This window comes from Trachypithecus francoisi, unplaced genomic scaffold (genome assembly GCF_009764315.1).
Source record: "Trachypithecus francoisi isolate TF-2019V2 unplaced genomic scaffold, Tfra_2.0 Lachesis_group5, whole genome shotgun sequence".
NCBI classification, from domain to species: Eukaryota; Metazoa; Chordata; class Mammalia; order Primates; family Cercopithecidae; genus Trachypithecus; species Trachypithecus francoisi.
Genome location: NW_022681470.1, coordinates 8,296,208 through 8,316,842, shown reverse-complemented (window position 1 = coordinate 8,316,842; position 20,635 = coordinate 8,296,208). Strand labels below are relative to the sequence as shown.

Below are 20,635 nucleotides of genomic sequence, written 5' to 3'. Positions count from 1 at the left end.
TTAGAAAATCGGCTGAGCGCAGTGGCTCACACCTGCCATCCCAGCACTTTGGGAGGCTGAGGCGAGTGGATCACTTGAGGTCAGGAGTTTGAGACCAGCCTGGACAACATGGTGAAACTTCATCTCTACTATAAATAAAAAAGTTAGCTGGGCCTGGTGGCACACTCTTGTAATCCCAGCTACTCAGGAAGCTGAGGCAGAAGAATCCCTTGAATGAGCCAAGATCACACCACTGCACTCCAGCCTGGGTGACAGACTGAGACTCCATCTCAAAAGAAAAGAAAATCTAGAAAATATACACAGTGGATGATGTTATATTATGGTACTGATTAGTTATTGTTTGTCTTATCTCCCTACCTCATAACAATTCTATAGGGTTGTGCTATTATTTTTTAATAATTAAATGATTAACACAAACCCAGATATTGAGAGTTCAATTCAGACTACTCTCAGTAGATCTACTTTTTATCCAGCCAGTCAGTTATCTTATAAATGGTTCAAATGAGTTAAAATAGATAAATGGATATCTTAATTGGGCACAGTGGCTCACACCTGGAATACCAACACTTTGGGAGGCTGAGGTGGGAGGATCACTTGAGCTCAAGAGTTTGAGACCAGCCTGGGCAACATAGCAAGACTCCATCTCTACAAAAAAAATTAGCCAGACATGATGGCACTCGCCTGTAGTCCCAGTTACTTGGGAGGCTAAGGTGGTAGGAGTGCTTGAACTAAGGAATTGAAGCGTGCAATGACCTGTGATCACACCACTGCACTTCAGCCTGGGCCACAGAATGAGATCCCATCTCTTTAGGTAATTAAATAAATAAGGCCTTTTCATTATTTCCCTAATAGTAATAATGTGTTTATTGTTACCTAGTCCAAAAAGTATTTACAGTGATTAGAAAGAACATAAAATGTGCTATTAGATAATAAGAACATAAAATGTGCTATTAGATAACAAGAACATAAAAATGTGCTATTTCAGTGAAAAGATTAAAGAAAAAAAGACAAGACAATACTGAAGTGCAACCAGGAATGAAACTAATCAAAAACATATATTCCAGAATCTCCAAACATGTCGCAGGTGGGCCATGTATGAATTTCACTGTGTTTTTTTAATAGCCAAAATGAAAAGCAAATCTGATCAACACAATTTATATTGTCCCTGAGATTAAAAAAAATAAAACACAAATGGCCAGACGCAGTGGCTCATGCCTGTAATCCCAACGCTTTGAGAGACTGAGGCGGGTGGATCATGAGGTCAAGAGATCGAGATCTTCCTAGCCAACATGGTGAAACCCCGTCTTTAACTAAAAATACAAAAATTAGCTGGGCGTGGTGGCATGTGTCTGTAGTCCCAGCTAATCTGGAGGCTGAGGCAGGAGAATCGCTTGAACCCAGGACGTGGAGACTCCATCTCCATCTCAAACAAAAAAACACAAACTCAAATTACCATCCAACTATTTAGTTCTTTAGACAGAGCTGTGAAATTCTAAGATCAGGAATAAATGTGTCTTCAGAGCCCTCCTACACAAAATATTGTGTAATGGGATGGGCATTTTCAGCAGTCTTCTGTAGACTTGGGAGTCTTGTCTCTGAGATCACCTCCAAGCATAGTTCAGTTGAAGCAATTCTTTTTGAGGTCAGTAGGACAAGGTGTAGAGCCCTCTGCTGGCCTGAGATAGATTTATCTACATAATCTAGGGATAGATTTGATTTGATTTGATTTTGTTTTGTTTTGCTTTGTTTTTGAGACAGGGTTTCACTGTGTCGCCCAGGCTGGGGTACCCTGGTGCAATCACAGCCCACTGCAGCCTCGACCTCCCAGGCTCATGCAGTCCCTTCCACCTCAGCCTCGAGTAGCTGGGACCACAGGAGTGTGCCACCACACTTGGCTAATTTTTCATCTAAAAATTTGTTTTCTGTAGAGATAGGGTCTTGCTATCTTGTCTTGGCTGCTCTCCAACTCCTGGGCTCAAGTAATCCTCCTGCCTCGGCCTTCCAAAGTGCTGGAATTACAAGCGTAAGCCACCACACCTGACCAGGATAGATTTTAGAGTGGTTATAAAGAAATCAGTGCGCTGCATACTTCGAGGCAATTTTTATTTTTAATGTTTTTTCCCCTTCATGCACACTGTGATATCAGATGAGAGACTGTACTTTATGGAATATCTGGGATATAGTTACCCTATTTTGCTACTTAAATATGGGTCTGCTGGCCTTGATAGACAGTTGAGCTGGGGCAGTGTTGATCATTTCTTATTAAGAGAGGAACCTAAACTCAGATTAATTCCCACACAGATGGACGTCCTATCTCTACTCACAGAGAAGCCAACTATGGAATGAGAATAGCAGCAATTCCTCTCAGACAGTAATAATCTAGGTTCTGCATTAATATACAGTCCGCCCTCCATGCCGACGAGAACCCGTGGACATGGCGAATCAGATTATCAAGTGCAAGGCTGCAGTGGAAAGCCTCTCTCCGTAGGGGAGATAGAGGTGGCACCCCCAAAGGCTCATGAAGTTCAAATCAAGATCTTTGCCACTGTAGTTTGCCACACCGACACCTATACCCTGAGCGGAGCTGATCCTGAGGGTTGTTTTCCAGTGATCTTGGGACATGAAGGTGCTGGAATTGTGGAAAAGTGTTGATGAGGGAGTTACTAAGCTGAAGGCGGGTGATAACTGTCATCCCACTTTACATCCCACAGTGTGGAGAATGCAAATTTTGTCTAAATCCTGAAACTAACCTTTGCCAGAAGATAAAAGTCTCTCAAGGGAAAGGATTAATGCCAGATGGTACCAGCAGATTTACTTGCAAAGGAGAGACAATTTTACATTACATGGGAACCAGCACATTTTCTGAATGCACAGTTGTGGCTGATACCTCTGTTGCTAAAATAGATTCTTTAGCACCTTTGGGTAAAGTCTGCCTTCTAGGTTGTGGCATTTCAACTGGTTATGCTGCTGCTGTGAACACAGCCAAGGTGGAGCCTGGCTCTGTTTGTGCCATCTTTGGCCTGGGAGGAGTTGGATTGGCAGTTATGGCTGGTAAAGTGGCTGGTGCCTCCTGGAATCATTGGTGTGGACATCAATCAAGATACATTTCCAAGGGCCAAGGAGTTTGGAGCCACTGAATGTATTAACCCTCAGGATTTTAGTAAACCCATCCAAGAAGTACTCACTGAGATGACTGATGTAGGAGTGGACGATTCCTTTGAATGTGTTAGGAATACATTAGAGCAGCACTGGAGGCATGTCACAAGGGCTGGGACATCAGCATAGTGGTCGGAGTAGCAGCTTCAGGTGAAGAAATTGCCACTCGTCCATTCCAGCTGGTAACAGGTCACACATGGAAAGGCACTGCCTTTGGAGGATGAAAGACTGTAGAAAGTGTCCCAAAGTTGGTGTCTGAATATAGGTCCCAAAAAGATAAAAGTTGATGAATTTGTGACTCACAATCTGTCTTTTGATGAAATTAACGAAGCCTTTGAACTGATGCATTCTGGAAAGAGCATTCGAAGTGTTGTCAAGATTTAATTCAAAAGAGAAAAACAACGTCCATCCTGTCGTGGTGCGATGGGAGCAGCCTAACAGGCAGGGAGAAGCGCCTCTTAGACCTTCAGCAGTTACTCCAGAGAATGGTGTGATGTGTGTCATTCATGAATCTCTGTCATCAAGGACAAGGATAATTCAGTCATGGACCTGTTTTCTGGACTGTCCTCCACATGAATAATTGCTAGCTCATTAAGGAGTATTTTAACATAATAAAATTAATTTCTACAAAAAATATTACAGACCACTGGACAATGAAATTTTCTTGCATATGGAAGAACCAGAAAAAATATTGATCTGAAGTATTTTAAGGTGGGAACCAAACCCTCAACTTACCTGTAAAAATCTCAAGGAAGCACTCTTAGAATGCCTACCTTTGAGTATTGTTATTTTATTTTCTAGTGGACACACTATGATAAATTATTTGTGGATTATAGCTCTGGGTTATTTTAGGTGTTGTTATTTATAACCTCGTGAAAAGATGGGGAAATAGCTGCTAAAAGTAACTTTTCTTTTTCTTAAGCTAGCAGGCCTGTAGCCTACTTACACCACTTTTAGGTTGTGATTTTGAAGTTTCTCATATACCTATGGTAGAAAGCTTGTATTTGTTTTCTTTAATAGGAAGACACAATGTCATTGAGCAAAAGCCAAAACAGACCTTAAGAATTTAAGGATGTGGAGTGGAGCCATGAAAATGCATCCCTGCCTTAACTCAAAAATAAAACTGTGATTTGCTCTGTTAAACAATTCTTATCCATCCTGACCTTGTCCTTAATACTCACAATATGTTGATTATTTATACTTGACATTCCTGAGAAAACAGGGGAATATAGAATATGGTAACTGGCAGCTAGAAACTCATATACCCTATTTGGGAAAATAACAAATACATTCGTGAAATGTTACACACACACACACACGTGCGTGCGCGCACACACACAGACACACACACACAGACACACACACACACAGAAGAAGACATTTATGGATGGTTGAGGAAATACTACAGGGCAATTGTTAGTTGCATGCAAAACCTGTTGACAGACAGCACAAATGCCAAGAAAACTCAGTTTGCTCAACTACTTATAGTCATCCAAAGAGCACAGAAAGATTTAGTGCTGGTTATGTAGAGATGATGTGTACGTGAGATAATGATTTTCAATTCCTCTGAAAAGGATTTTTTAAACAAAAAAAGTATGACCATTGTAATCAAACACAGATTTTTAAAAGTCAAAACAAATACTATTCATGGCATATGACATTTGAATATCACCATGTAATTTTCGTAGTTCTTTTCACATATCATTAACTCTTGCCTCCTGCAAGCTCCCCCCAAAAGACAAGGGATACATTTTTCCTGATTTACTGATGAGAATATTGAGGCTCCACAAAGTGATGAGATTTGCTTAGGGGGGAGTGATGAATATATCCTAGGAATTTTACCTACTCCATGTTTTTTCTTTAAATAGTTAATTATCAATAGGTTTAGACATAACAGATAACCTGATACCTTCATTTTCTATATGGTACCCACAAAGTTTCCTTTTGGTACCTTGCTAAACAAATGAAGAAAATGAGATTAGCAGCTGCAGCTTCTGCCTGTATTGACCAGCCATCTCTTTTATTTATTTTTGATAAATGTGATAACTCAGTAGGCATCAAGTGGCTTTTTTTTTTTTTTTTGAGATGGAGTCTTGCTCTGTCACCCAGGCTGGAGCACAGTAGCCTGATCTTGGCTCACTGCAAACTGCCTGCCAGGTTCAAATGATTCTCCCACCTCAGCTTCCCGAGTAGCTGGGATTACAGGCGTGCGCCACCACGCCCAGCTAATTTTTGTACTTTTAGTAGAGATGGGGTTTCACCATGTTGGCCAGGCTGGTCTCGAACTCCTTATCTCAGGTGATCTGCCCGCCTTGGCCTCCCAAAGTATTGGGATTACAGGCATGAGCTACCACGCCTGGCCTCAGGTGGCTTTTGTGTAGTCATCATAGCACTGTCCAGAGCTAGGGGACATTTACAAGACCCGTGTACACCCTTCTCACCCTGAAGGAGTTTGCAGTCAATTCGAGGAAACGTGATATACACTCAGGACTAGGTGGCAAGCTACCGTTTTGGATAGTACACATTAAGTGTACCCTTTCAGGGTCTGATTCAGGTGAAATGGGACTTCAACTAGATTTTTAAATGATTGATTAGACTCCATGAGTGGGTAGAGCTGGAGAGGGCATTCTAGTGGTGTGAAGCTTGGTTTAGGAAATGAGAAATGAATTTGGGAAGGAAGATGGTAGGGATATAGGAATGCTGAAATGATATTTAAGTTGAGTTGGGATTTGATTCTGCAGACATGGAGAACCCATGAAAGAAGTCTGTTTTGCTTATTTTCTGCTAGTGGAGCTATGTGATGAATGAGAGGCTTTGAGATTACCGTTACAGCCCAGTAATATATCACAGTTCTGAGGTGTGGTTCAAAGACTGGGGGACTGACCAGATACTTTTGTTTGTGTATATGAGGTTTTCTAGAGTGCTTTTAGCATGCTTTGTGTTTTGGTGAATGATGAAACTCAGTGAGATAGTTTATCCCCTTGGTTGTTGGTGCTCCCTCTTTTTTTTTTTTTTTGAGACGGAGTCTCGCTCTGTCGCCCAGGCTGGAGTGCAGTGGCCAGATCTCAGCTCACTGCAAGCTCTGCCTCCTGGGTTTACACCATTCTCCTGCCTCAGCCCCCCGGGTAGCTGGGACTACAGGCGCCGCCCACCACCTCACCCGGCTATTTTTTTGTATTTTTTAGTAGAGACGGGGTTTCACCGTGTTAGCCAGGATGGTCTTGATTTCCTGACCTCGTGATCCGCCCATCTCGGCCTCCCAAAGTGCTGGGATTACAGGCTTGAGCCACCGCGCCTGGCCTGGTGCTCCCTCTTTTATATGGAACAAACTATGTCTGAGGCTGTTAGTAGGATAATGGCTCTCTAGAAAAAAAGTCTTTTTGTGGTTGACCATGATGCCAGGTCTGGAGTCTCTCAGTCACTCCAGCCCCGCTTCTCTCCACCAACTTCCAGGGGAGCTGGTAGGCCAAGCATTTTTCTAAGCATGCTACATATATCATATTTTACGCACGAGGAACCGAAGCTCAGGCTTAGAAGCATACTGTTGTGGCCAATTTGGTTCTGCTATTCTGGAAAATATTAGGAGGGCAATGGCTGCAAAGATTTAAGGTAGGTTATTTTCTGGGTCGTGTAGAATAACTGTAGCTAAAGTAGGTATCATCATCACTAACTGGAGGGTGGTGAAGAGTAGAGTGGAGAGGGCGTTACATTTCAGAAAATTTTCTTTCTTTTTTTTTTTTTGAGACAGGGTCTCACTCTGTTGTCCAGGCACAGAAGCACAGTCATCGCTCATTGCAGCCTCGACCTCCCAGGCTCAAGTGATCCTTTCACTTCAGCCTCCTGAGTAGCTAGGAATAAAAGTGTGTGCACCATCCCTGGCTTTTTTTTAAAAAAATTTTTTAAATATTCTGTAAAGGTGGGGCTCTCACTGTGTTGCCCTGGCTGGTCTTGAGCTCCTGGGCTCAAGCAATTTACCTGACTCAGCCTCCCAAAGTGCTGGTGTTACAGGCGTGAGCCACATGCCTGGCTACAGTTCAGTTCTTTTCTTAAGCCATCACAGTATCCATGTTACCTCTTAAGAACTGACCTGTCAATTTCATCATACACTGCTCTTGAATAAGTGAGTCTTAGCTATTCCCAACAGCCTTGCAATTCACTGTTTTTAAAAAAATTATTTAAAAAATTTTAACTGTGGCAAAATACACAGGACATTAATTTCCCACCTTAACCATTTTAAGTGTCCAATTCGGTATTGTTAAGTATATTCACATTGTTGTACAATCAACCTCCAGAATTTTTTCTTCTTGCAAAACTGAAATTCTGTACCCATTACTTTGCAACAACTTCCCATCCCCCATCTCCCCAACCCCTGGCAACCACCATTTGACTTTCTGACAATGTGAATTTGACAATACTACGTACCTCATATGGGCTGAATCATAAAGTATTTGTCTGTTTGTATCAGGTTTATTTCATTTAGCCAGATGTCCTCCAGGTTCGTCCATGCGGTAGCATGTATCAGAGTTTCCTTCTATTTAAAGGCTAAATAATTTCCCAGTTTATCTATATATCTATCACATTTTGTTTATCTGTTCGTTCATGGATGGACACTTGGGTTGCTTTTCCCTTTTGGCTGTTGTGAACAATGCTGTTACGAACATAAGTGTACAGATAATTCTTTGATTCCTTTTTTTTTGAGACGGAGTCTTGCTTTGTTGCCCAGGCTGGAGTGCAGTGGCGCAATCTCCGCTCACCGCAAGCTCCGCCGCCTCCTGGGTTCACACCATTCTCCTGCCTCAGCCTTCCGAGAAGCAGGGACTACAGGCGCCCGCCACCACGCCCAGCTAATTTTTTGTATTTTTAGTAGAGACCGGGTTTCACTGTATTAGCCAGGATGGTCTCGATCTCCTGACCTCGTGATCCACCCACCTCGGCCTCCCAAAGTGCTGGGATTACAGGCGTAAGCCACCGCGCCTGGCCTTAAGATCCTATTTTTAATTCTGTTGCGCACATATCCAGAAGTGTAATTGCTGGATCATATGGTAATTCTGTTTTTAATTTTTTGAGGAACTGCCATATGTTTTCCATAGCAACAGTATCATTTTACCGTATCACTAATAGTACACAATGCTTTCAATTTCTCCACATCCTTGCCAGCACTTATGTTCTATCTTGTTGTTGTTATTGTTTTGGATAGGGCCTTGCTCTTTTGCTGGGCTGGAGTGTAGTGGCGTGATCATGGCTCACTGTAGCCTTGACTTCTGGGGCTCAAGTGATCCTTCCATGTTAGCCTCCCAACTAACTAGGACTACAGGTGTGTGCCACTATACCTGGCTAATTTTTATATTTTTGTAGAGATGACGTTTTGCCATGTTGCCCAGGCTGGTGCTTTATTTTATTTTTGTTGTTGTTGTTTGTTTTTTTTTTAAATAATAGCCATCCTGGTGGGTGTGAGGTGATCTCATTATAGTTTTGATTTGCATTTCCATAATGATTAGTGATATTGAGCATCTTTTCATATGCTTGTTGACTATTTTGTGTATCTCCTTTGAAACAATGTCTGTTCAAGCCCTTTGCCCATTTTAAAATCAGGTTATTTGTTTTTTGGTGTTGACTTGTGGGAGTTCTTTCTATATTCAGGATATTAAATCCTTATCAGAGTTGATTTGCAAATACTTCCTCCCATTTTGTAGGTTGCCTTTTCACTCTGATTGTGTCCTTTGATGCACAGGAGTTTTAAATTATGATATAGTTCAGTTCATTGATTTTTTAAAAAATTTTTGTTGCTTGTGTTTTTGTTGTCATATTCAAGAACTCATTGCCAAAAACAATGTTATGAAGTTTTTCCTGTATGTTTTTGTCTAAGAGTTTTGTAGTTTTAGGTCTTACGTTTTGGTCTTTGTTCCATTTTGAATTTTTGTATATGGGGCAAGGATTTACTGGGTATTAATGAAAGGAAATCTCAAATGAAGTTTTGCCCAACATATAAACATTTATTAAATATAGAACATTAGTTTGCACAAGAGCCTATACAACCTGACTTGAGAGTCAGAGCATGGCCAGCTTGCCACACTGGTAGGTGCTTGACCTCACCTTGTATGAAAGGTCCATGTGATACAAACGCCAAGGAATAGGATGTTGGCAACAGGCAAAGAGACATCCTCCTAAACTAGAGGTGGGAGGCAGTACTCTCAGGCTGTCACACTTTGCCTGAATTTTATCCTTTTTAAGTGTGGGCATGTTCTCTGATGTCGTACTCAATCTACTTACATTGAATTCCTTCAGGTTCTCCAATGACAGCTCATACCTAATATTTATTATGTTAATTAAAGCCACTAATTTCAGCAATAAAAAAACTGTTTCTGAGATTCAGTATGCTAAATAGCACAGTTTCTGGTGTTGGTCAAGATGGGATAGCTGGAAGATATATGAGTAGCTCAAATGCTTAGCCAGGTCTGAAATGTGGTCCTTTCTGATCCAATGCTGGCTGACCCCAGGAATCTGAATTCTCAGTTAGGGCTAATGATTGTCCCTAAATGTAAAGCTTAAACTAACTGGTCTCTACATTGTATCTCCAGCATGCTGGAGATTATTTTATGAATTTCTTAATTTGTTAAATACAGAAATAGCAACATCCATCAGATTACTCATTTACTTTGTAGTCTCGACCCAGCGATTACAGTGGTTTTTTTGTTTTTCACTTCTACCATACTGTTCTTCTCTTTGCTTTCCTTGACGTGGATCAAAGGTATTAGGGAAATACACCCAGAAAAATGTCACAAATATAGGGCATGCATATATTAAGCATATGCATTCTAAAATGACTGGACACATTGTTATTCTGAAATCCTAATGAGCAGTTTTTCCAAGGTGTTTATAGGCCGTGGAGCAGGCTTCCTTGTGAGATTTGTAGTTTGTCTCCTGGCCCTAGGTATAGTACTAGCTGCTTTCTCACTCTGTCCAGATTCTGTTGGTCTGTAGCTGGCGAGGTCTTTCTTGGCCAGAAGACCCCTATTCAATTCTTTTTTTTTTTTTTTTCTTGGCAGGTTCATTCACTTTTTCATGGTTTCTCTTCCAAACAGTTTCCAACCTGGACCCCAGATAAGTCGGTTTCCTGGGCCTTTTGTGGTTGAAGGCACGGGAGCTATTATTGTCCTGTGGTGCCCAAGTACAGCCTGTCCTTTCACATTCCCACAAGTATATAAACAGTTTTAAAAGGGATATCATATTCAGATGAATTAAAGATGCTAGTTCAGGGAGTTCTCTGATTGAGTGTCTGGACTGTCTGATTTTATAATTCCCTGCAGGGCTACATAGCATCTCTCCCTCCAAAGAAAGAGGCGAAGGTTTTACTATAGAAATGAAGTTGAGGCAAATGTGTTTATAAAGATAAAATGACTGCATGAAAAAAATGTGTACCTTAGGAATCTACACTGAATAGTATAAAATACTGTTTTAATGTTTCATATATATATGCATATGTAAGTAATTTACATAGAAATGATTTTGCAATATATTAGTCATGGCTTATTTTTTTGTAACTGAATTAATAGCATTTCAACATTTTTTATTTTTAAATATAGCAAGATCAACTTTATACCTGGGCTGCAGTTAGTCAACCCACACACTCGTTGGACTATTCAGAAGGGCAGTTTCCTAGGCGAGTCCCATCCATGGGGCCATCATCCAAACCTGCTGATGAAGAATACAGGCTCGAGGATGCTCAAACAGGTAAGTGTTTCCTTTGTCTTCAGAGATAACTGGAAGAGGCAAGATAGAGAGATATACGTTTTATTACATCTTAATTTTAAGTAATCTTTTATTTTTAATTGCATGGCATTCAGATATAATCTTTAAGAAATTTTTATTTTGGGGTCTTTTCTCTCTTTGTTCCTTTTGTTGTCTTAAAGTATTTTGTGTTATTGGCTGGGAAGATAGCGTGAAATTAGCCTCAGGTTTATTTGGAGGAGTTCAGCAGGATGATGACCCCCTAGGCTGATTTTAAGAAAACACTTTATATTTGTCATACAGAGTTGAGAACCATATTTGTGGAACAATGCTTTATGGAATATGGTTGTTTTCTCCCTTTTCTTCTTCTTCTTCTTCTTCTTCTTCTTTTTTTTTTTTTTTTTTTGACAAGGTCTTGCTCTGTCACCCAGGCTAGAGTGCAGTGGAGCAATGGGTACTGCAGTCTCAAGTTCCCTGGCTCAAGCATTTCTCCCAACTCAGCCTCCCAAGTAACTGGGACCACAGCCGTGCGCTACCATGTCCGGCTAAATTTTTTGTAGAGCCAGAGTCTCACTCTGTTGCCTAGGCTGATCCAGACTCCTGGGCTAAAGCGATTCTCCATTCTCCTAAAGTACTGGAATTACAGGCATGAGCCACCACACCTGGACTTTTCTTCATTTTGTTGTAATAAATTCCCAACTTCCTCCTGGTGGACTGACCAGGCATAAATATTGATTTCTGAAGCATGATGAGTGAGGAGTAAATAGAAGAGCATCATTGCTGTTCATAGATTTCTCCACCAGATTTTCCTAAATGGTAACATAGATATTAGAGTTAAGAATTTTGATTTTTTTCTCTGATTGACTCATAGAGAGGAAGATAGTCATTAGAAACTTATTTTGGACGCATAGTAGAAGAGCATAACTTAAAAGCATGGAGCTTGGGCTCTGCCAACTTATTAGCTTTGTAATCTCAGGCAAATTTCCTAACAATTGTATTCAGTTTTCTCATCTGTAAAATGGTGATGAGCATAGCATGTACTGTGTAGGGCTGTTTTGAGAATTACAGGCATTTGTATGAAGCATTAGAACGCAGAATGCAGTGCCTAGCTCAGTGTATTTAATATTATTTATTATAATTATCATTGTTTCATGTCATTCGCTTATTCATGAGGTCCCTTTCAACCAACAATGACCAACAATGTAAAAAGTTTTATTCCAGTCCCCCACCCAAAGTTCTGCAAAGGAACCTTGCCTCCCATTTTTATCCCCGTCTCTGGAGGGATGTATTTACGCCTTTTTTTTTTTCCCACCAATGCACTGAAATGGGGGCCCACACTTGACCTTGAATCTCCCTTTTTAAATGTCCAGTGCTTTTGAAACACTGCGTGGTATTCACTAGGTGGGCTGTACTCCCTGAAACGAACAACAAGTGAGAGATAAGGTGTAGGAAGTGCTGTTCCAGGAAGGACGCTGAGTTTATCATAACACTTACAAACAGCAGTTTCTCAAGGCCAAGGCAGACTTCCTTTAAGCAAAGATCTTCAGAGATGAGAGACCTCTACCATGATAGCACCTGAAAATCAAGGAAGTAAAGAGACTTTTAGTTTCAAAGGAAAACACAAATTAAAGTAAAACACACAATTAAAAGTATTGATCCCATTTTCTGCACTACTCTATTTATGATCACATTTAGTGATGCAAAATACTTAGGGGTAGATATAGTTGGATTAATCAATTGCATGGAGAGTCCTGTTAACAGTTGTTCATATCCCATGTTTTGCATCATTGATTGGGTGATATTTTCCTGTTTTCTGTTCCCTACTGTATCATTCTCAACTTGTTTAACTGAAACATTTATATGATATTCTTAAATTTTAGGGCACTTTATAATAAACATTATAAAACATTTTATGTTGCTGGCATATATACTGGTGGAACACTTGACTCAAAGTTAATTGAGTGCGATAATCTGAATTTTACTTTGGTAAAAGATGAAGTTGGCATTGATACCAGGAAGTCTGTCATCTGGTTTTTGTAGCTTGCAAAATGCCAGAGCAGGTGATTTTTAATGACATAACTTGTCTCCTTTTTAAAAATGCCTTCTTGAAGAGGATGATGAAGGTAAGAAGTAATTTAACTTAGTGACTTATTTTTCTCTAGTTGATCTGTTGTAGCATTTTTTCATCAGAGTGATCGAATGGGTCTTTCTAAACTTTTTCTGTTGTGACGCCCTGACGTTCATTTGGAAAGACACTTCCACGAGACAGTCTCATCCCCAGAACCACACCACACTCTCTTCTAGTCAGCCAGTTGTAACAGTGGGAATGTCAATATCATAGGTAAACTTTGCCTACAGTCTTATGTTTTACATCAATCACAAAGTTTGATGATATAATTATTAATAGTGATGATCTATTTGTAGTTAACTGATAGGTACATATTCTTATGTGGTGACATCATGGTTAAATTCACTGTATATAACACATGACCTCCCCTTTTTTTAAAAAAATTTATTTGTGGGTTCTTACTCTGTCACCCAGGCTGGAGTGCAATGGCACAATCTCAGCCCACTGCAACCACCACCTCCTGAGTTCAAGCGATCCTCTTGCCTTGGCCTCCCGAGCACCTGGGATTACATACGCCTACCACCAGTCCAGGCTAATTTTTGTATTTTTAGTAGAGACGGGGTTTCACCATGTTAGCTAAGCTGGTCTCAAATTCCGGACCTCAAGTGATCCACCCGCCTCTGCCTCCCAAAGTGCTGGGATTACAGGCATGAGCCACTGCGCCCGGCCGACCCCTTTCTATTTTAATTCAAAGTAAAAGAGTTCAATGACATTTTTTGAAGAAGAAGAAGAAAGACTTGCAGGTCTAGCTTAGAAAATGGAGGACTTTTTTTTTTTTTTTTTTTTGCTTGCTTCATTTGTTGTTTTTTGCAGCTCATTTTTTTGTTGTTGTTGTTTGTTTTTGGAGTGTCACTCTGTCGTCCAGGCTGGAATGCAGTGGCATGATCTCAGCTCACTGCTACCACCCTCCTGAATTCAAGACATTCTCCCGCATCAGCCTCCTGAGTGGCTGGGATTACAGGCGCTCACCATCATGTCCAGTTAATTTTTGTATTTTTGTAGAGACGGGGTTTCACCATGTTGGCCCAGCTGATCTTGAACTCCTGACCTCAGGTGATCCACCCCCCATCGGCCTCCCAAAGTGCTGGGATTACAGGCATGAACCACTGCGCTCGGCCTTTTTTCCAGCTCTTAAAATTGGTTACCTAATTCACATGTCCAGCTAATTCAGATTTGTGGTACTCTCTCTTCTGCCTTTTTCGTGTCTCTCACTTTAACTGCATAGGGAGCGTCTCACTTTAACTTTTTCATGATCTCTTCCGTGAAAGATGGTTTTTTCCTTCCTTTATGGATTGGTGAAGGAACTGCCCCTTCTTTGTATGAACTGGAAGGGCTGAGGCCATGGTGAGGTCTTGGTGCCTCTTCTCACCAGTGAGTGGCAGATTCCTGGCAGTCCTTTGTTCTCATCCTGGCTCCCTCTGCAGTTGGCATTGCCTCCACAGATGGGCCTAAGGTGTTAACACTGACCTTTTGAAGTCTGCAGAACACCCCTGAAGGATAAGACTGACTGGGAAAAAAGGAAGTCATATGCTTCCCATGTTGGTGGTATTAAACAAATAAAAAACCAAAACCAGTTGGTGGCAAAAACATTGATACAAAGAAACCCTTTCTATGTATCATGTTCACTTTATCTTCTCCCTCAGTTTCCCTTGCCTATACACAGCACTCACCTACCCACCCATGGCTGTTTTCCACTCATGGGCTCTTTTCTGGAGTCCCATGACATCCTATTCCTATCTCTGCCATCTGAATGCTTTATGTATTGAATTTTTCTGTTTATATATATACATGTCTTCCCCATCAGCTTTCAGAATTTCAAGACTTTCCGGTACATAGTATGTATTTAAATATTTGAGTGAATGATGAAAATCTTTTGCTGGAAAAGATCCAAATAAACATCTACTTAGCACATTAATGCAAGATTTGAGGGAGAGTTTTGTATGGGCTAAAACAGTTCATGGACCAATTTTGGGGCTCAATACCAAGTTTCAAAGGTCATTCAATAGATTTGAACAACCTCAAATAATGAACTTGAGTTTTCAAATTCATGGAGAACCCGGAGCAGGAGCACGTGTGTAGATGTGCATAGGGGCTTTTGATCATTGTCGTTTCGTCTATGGAAAATCAAATCCCTCACCTTTCTTTGAAAATGTGAATGGTTGAGAGGAGACAGAGAACTGACTTTTTAGAAAGACAATCAAGGCACAGAAAATCCTAGAAGAAAATATATGGAAGAGGATCTGGTAGAAACATGGTAGATGACTTCCTGCTGCAAGGAATAAAAGAAAAGAAAGAAACGAAGAACCATGGCAGGATATTTTCAGGTGAAAATCCTTTAAAATGCAGTTATGCACTGGCTGAGTACATTGTAATTCACCTTTGTTCCAAAAAAACATTTGAGCAGCTTATAAATACGTAAAATGTACAAAAGGATCATAAAGGAATAAGGAATATAGATCAAACTAAAAGGAATTTAGGATGGAACGATAAAATGAAGCTGAGCTAAGACAGCCCAGTGAAATGTATCTCATAAGGATCTGCCATTTTTAAAGGTAATTGTAAATTTAGCCCTCAGCTGCAAAGCAGAAAGGGGAATGTGAATGTCTTCCTCAGTGTCCATGAGATTGAAAACACAGTCACTCAGAGAAGCACAATTCATATCCCAAAGAAGTGTCTCTAATGGTTCTTAAGAGAAGAGATTCTGTGCCGTGCAAGGTCAATACAGTATCAACTCATTTCTTTTCTTTTTGAGACAGGGTTTAAGTTTGTCGCCCAGACTGGTGTGTAGTGGCATGATCTTGGCTCACTGTAGCCTTCACCACCTGAGCTCAAGTGATCCTTCCACCTTAGCCTCCCAAAGTGCTGGGATTAAAGGTGTGAGCCACGATGCCCAGCTAATTTTTAAAATTTTTTGTAGATATGAGGTTTTGTCATGTGGCTCAGGCTGGTGTTGAACTCCTGGGCTTAAGTGATCCTCCCACCTTGGCCTCCCAAAGTGCTGTGATTACAGGCATGAGCCATCATGCCCAGTCCATTTCTGTGTTTTGTTCAAATGTTTTAACATAAGTTCAGTTGAGATAATGCAGAAATTCTCTAAGGGACCAGGGGAGACTTGGTAGTATTCTATCTTTCTGAGCCTCTCACTTAATCAAGGAATAAAATGTACTGGAGTAGATTGACTGTATCTCCCAAAGATAATTCTCCGTTTTCAACATGTAAATACATTATATGTATAATATATTATATTAGATAATCTATATGATTGGCTTATGATTATATATTATATATTATATGTATAGATTATATATTAATTATATAATATATTGAATTGAATATATATTATGTATTATATACTGTATGTATGCATGTATATATACATGTATGTATATATACGTGTATGTATATATACACACGCATACATATAGTTTCTATAAAATTGGCCTTCCTTTTATCTTGAGCTAATTATAGCCTAGGTGTGGCTATATTTTGTTGACAATGAGAGGCAGAGCCTCAATACTATTAAATAATCAAATAAGCAGATCATGGAATTGGCCTTATTTAGGAAAATTCAAGTATTTAACCTCATCTTCATTTTTGAAAAGACATGGTATATCAGAATGAAAAACATCTTGCATTTATTAGGCAGCCAATCATAAGTCATGCTATTTAAATGAAATTTAATGGATTACGTTTCAGTTACATTGACTGGATTTGAAAGAAGCTATCATATAATAATTTTATGTAGCTGCATTTTAACTTAAAATGCCAAACTATTTAGAGACTACTTCATTCATTTTTAGAAGGCATATTTTGTATATATATTTTAAAAGGCCCGTTTATTTTCCATTCTTAGCGGAGAGGCATATCCCGCTCATTGTCTTGTCTTCTCTCTATAAATACACAGCTCATCCAAGTATGTTTTGTTTCATGAGTGAAAGGCTTATTTTGTGATGAAAAAGAGATCACTCTTGAAACATATGTGGTACCCTAGGGAGTCCAGAATTTTATATTATGCTCAGAATTTTATGAGGTAACTTTTTAAAATGGAATATTTAACTTTTTTTTTTTTTTAAGGAATGTTCTTTCTCCCTCTCTGTTTCTGCTTCATAATGTTTTTTGTTTTGTTTTGTTTTGTTTTTGAGACTGAGTCTTGCTCTGTCACCAGGCTGGAGTGCAGTGTCACAATCTCGGCTCACTGCAACCTCTGCTTCCCAGGTTCAAGTGATTCTCCTGCGTCAGCCTCCTGAGTAGCTGGGACTACAGATGCCCACCACCAGGCCCAGCTAATTTTTGTATTTTTAGTAGAGACGGGATTTCACCATGTTGGCCTGACCTTGGGATCCACCCGCCTAGGCCTCCCAAAGTGCTGGGATTACAGACGTGAGCCACTGCGCCCAGCCTGATTTTTTTTTTTTAAAGAACATTCTGGTTTCTTAATTTTAAGGATGGGTGAAGGAGGTGGCAGTTTTAAATGTACCCTTGAGAGCTCTCTTACCGGGTTACTCTTTAAAAATAATAAACATTCTAGTGATGAATATTTGATGGAGATGGTCAGTCTGTCCTAGAGTTTAAGGCAATTCCTGAAAGTGCCCTGGATCCTGAGAGGAGGAGAGTGTTGGGAACGAGGGCGCCGGGAATTCTGGGAGTGATCATTTTCATTTAGGGAGCACTGTGAAAGTTGGAACTAAGCTGATATCTCAGATACACCTATCTAGTGACTCCTCTCTTCAGCCATTACTGGTACATCAATTTCTCTCTGCTCCCTAAAGGACACTTTCGCCATTTTTCATGCTTCCCTTTACTTTCTCCCTCCTATACCTTTTTCCTTCTATTTCTCTTTCTTTTATTCTGTATTGTTTTCTTTTTCCTTATCGTGTATTTTTTCTCTCCTCTCTCAGTGGTTCTCATTGATTTTCCCTTTATTTTTCAGTAGAGTTATTCTGTACATCTCATTCCTCTTAAAATCTTGACCCTCTAGAACTCCTATTTTCCAGCTTATGATTTTGAAGACAGCATTTCAACCTACAGATTTCTCTTTGATGTTTTAACACACAGATTCACACAAATAAAAGCTACAGTGAAATGGTTAGGGATGGGAGAATGAATCCAGTTCAGGTAGCTATTGAATTAGAGAGAAAGAAGCTGAAAGTTTGGGTGTAGGTGTGCAGAATATTTTGCTGATGCATCTTTCTAATAAACGTGGTTTTCTAAGTATGTTTTTCTGATAAACTGCACTTGTTCTTTACCATCAGAGCCCAGAAGTTTACTTTCTGGGTCTGGTTACCAGGTCAAGGACTATAGAAAAAAGCTAGAAAGCATTTAACTCTTCGTGTACCACCAGGAGAGCCTTTAGGCTCTTATTGCATGATCTAAATAGAAGAGGAAGAGAGACTTTTCCCCACTGGTACAAAGCCAAGACTTGCCTTGAGTCTATTGTGTTTGGGAGGGTTTGGAAGTGATGAAAAACAATAGAAAATAAGAGCATTCTGGAGTTTGGATTTGCTTTAATATTAACTGTTAACTAGCTTTGCTGTTAAATATCTTTATTAAAATTTGGCTAACTCCGGTGTTAAGTTCAGAGTAGAGATTTGTCAATATAAGAGAGAAGAATCTCTTTTTGATTAGCTCAATGATATGCTATATTTATCTGGGGAAATGGTTGTATTTTAAGGCCAATTGTTTATTGCCACTGTGACACTTATTGGTAAGTGACTGCATCATGCTATTCTCAATGATTTTTTGTTTTAAAATATATGCTCTTAGCTGAGATTCAGAAAATAGCGAAAGGCAAGGCAATATCTATATTGTCTCATGTAAAATCCTTACTGTCTCTTTCTCTGCCCAGGATACCCTACTTTTCATGGTGGAACCCACTTTCATGGTCTCATCATTGTTTTGATCTTTCGTGTTTCTTTCATTCACTCTTACAATTACTCAACAAATATTTTAAGCACCTACTAAGTGCCAGGCACTATTTGGATGTGGGGGACACAACAAGGGGACAAACTGACAACAATTCTTGCTTTCACAGAGTTTATGTTCTAGTGGAATAACAGGTATAAATAAGTAGGCAACCGAAGAAAGTAAGGGTGAGTGTGTGGTGGGTGCTAAGAAGTGGGTGGGGTTGCTGCTTTAGCAAAGCCCCGAAGGAAGCAGCCACAGAGTGGGGCTTGCAGATATTGGGAAGAAGAGTGAGTGCAGTGCTCTGGGCAGAGACAGCAGCCACCATGGCTTTGGCGACCCTATGGAAGAAGCATGACTGGTGTGTTACAAGACAAGCAAGCTGGCCAGGGTGGCTGGCCTGGTGAGCAAGTTGGTACAGATGTAGGTGGGTAGAGAGGCTAGTGAGTAACAGTAGTTGAAACCAGGCCTTGTGGGCCTCTGTGGAGACAGATTCTCATCTGAGTGAAATGAAAACTTTCAGTGTAGCTTTCAATGTGACTTTCAATGTAGCTTAACAGTATGTTATGCTGTTTAAATACTAAATGCCTTTTATTTTTCTGTAGCATTGTCACTTACATCAGCTACTATGCTGCTAAATTGGAAATGTCAAAATGAGCGTAAAGAGTGACTGCTGGCCGGGTGGGGTGGCTCATGCCTGTAATCCCAGCACTTTGGGAGGCCAAGGTGGACGGATCACGAGGTCAGGAGTTCGAGACCAGCCTGGCCAACATAGTGAAACCCCCATCTCTACTAAAAAAATACAAAAATTAGCTGGGCGTGGTGGCGGGTGCTTGTAATCCCAGCTATTCTGGAGGCTGAGACAGGAGAATCCCTTCAACCCGGGAGGCAGAGGTTGCAGTGAGCCAAGATTGCACCACTGCACTCCAGCCTGGGCAAGAGAGCGAAACTCCATCTTGAAAAAAAAAAAAAAAGAAAAAACAAAAACAGTGACTGCTGTACCTTGTGTCCAGGGTCTGGTCTGTAAGCCAGTCAGGGGAGCAACGTGACAGTCAGGAGATATAAACTCTCGTCTTCACCGTGCCAACAACCGCTTGCGTTATAGGCATTGAATTTCTCCTCTGAAAGGTGTGGAGGATGGATGAGATTAGTGGTTTTTCGGGCTCTGATTCATGGAGCATGAGGGATCCCTTGAAGGCCCTTTGATTTTGATTTTTTATCATAAAGGCCCTTTTATTTTTAAATTTGCATGCAAGCTTCACTTAGAAGAAAGTGCCCTCTAGCTTAAGAAAAAAAAAATCCCTGACTTGGTTATGCCTTAGGTTTTAAAGCATGATGAATTTGCAGTCTCGTAGAATCTCAGATGACATGAGGACTAAAAGAGAAGAACCGCTTCAGAAACCCTCCTTACTCTGTCTCTTGGTAACAGTGTTCATCATCTCTCATTGAAATCAAGGGGCAATTTGACAACAGTTAGGCAAGGCTTTTGAGATCCCATCCTTCAGCCTTGGTGAGGTAGCTTCTACTGTGATACAGACTTCAGCTGAGCGAATAATATACTCTGTGAAAGTCTTAGAAGGACTTTCTGGCACAATTTAGAAACTAGCAATTGAGACAAATAAGGATAGCTAATATATAGAGAAGGGCTTAGGAATATCCCAATTTTTAAAAATGACATGAGCACTCTCATTATATGTATTATATATACTGGAAAATAGTCAT

The 20,635-nt window shown here is 40.3% G+C and overlaps 1 protein-coding gene and 1 pseudogene across 2 annotated transcripts in view; both read left to right on the top strand.

The window, feature by feature from the left end:
- Window positions 1-20,635, top strand: part of FMN2 (formin 2) — a 403,023-nt gene that overhangs the window by 76,172 nt on the left and 306,216 nt on the right. The window contains exons 3-4 of one of the 2 annotated variants that reach the window (XM_033196220.1): window positions 10,740-10,887; window positions 12,996-13,007. In XM_033196220.1, the coding sequence (XP_033052111.1) occupies window positions 10,740-10,887; window positions 12,996-13,007 (160 nt within the window). The remainder of the gene's footprint in view (window positions 1-10,739; window positions 10,888-12,995; window positions 13,008-20,635) is intronic. The other variant, XM_033196221.1, reaches the window with a different exon arrangement.
- On the top strand, window positions 2,414-3,584 carry LOC117074603 (annotated as a pseudogene).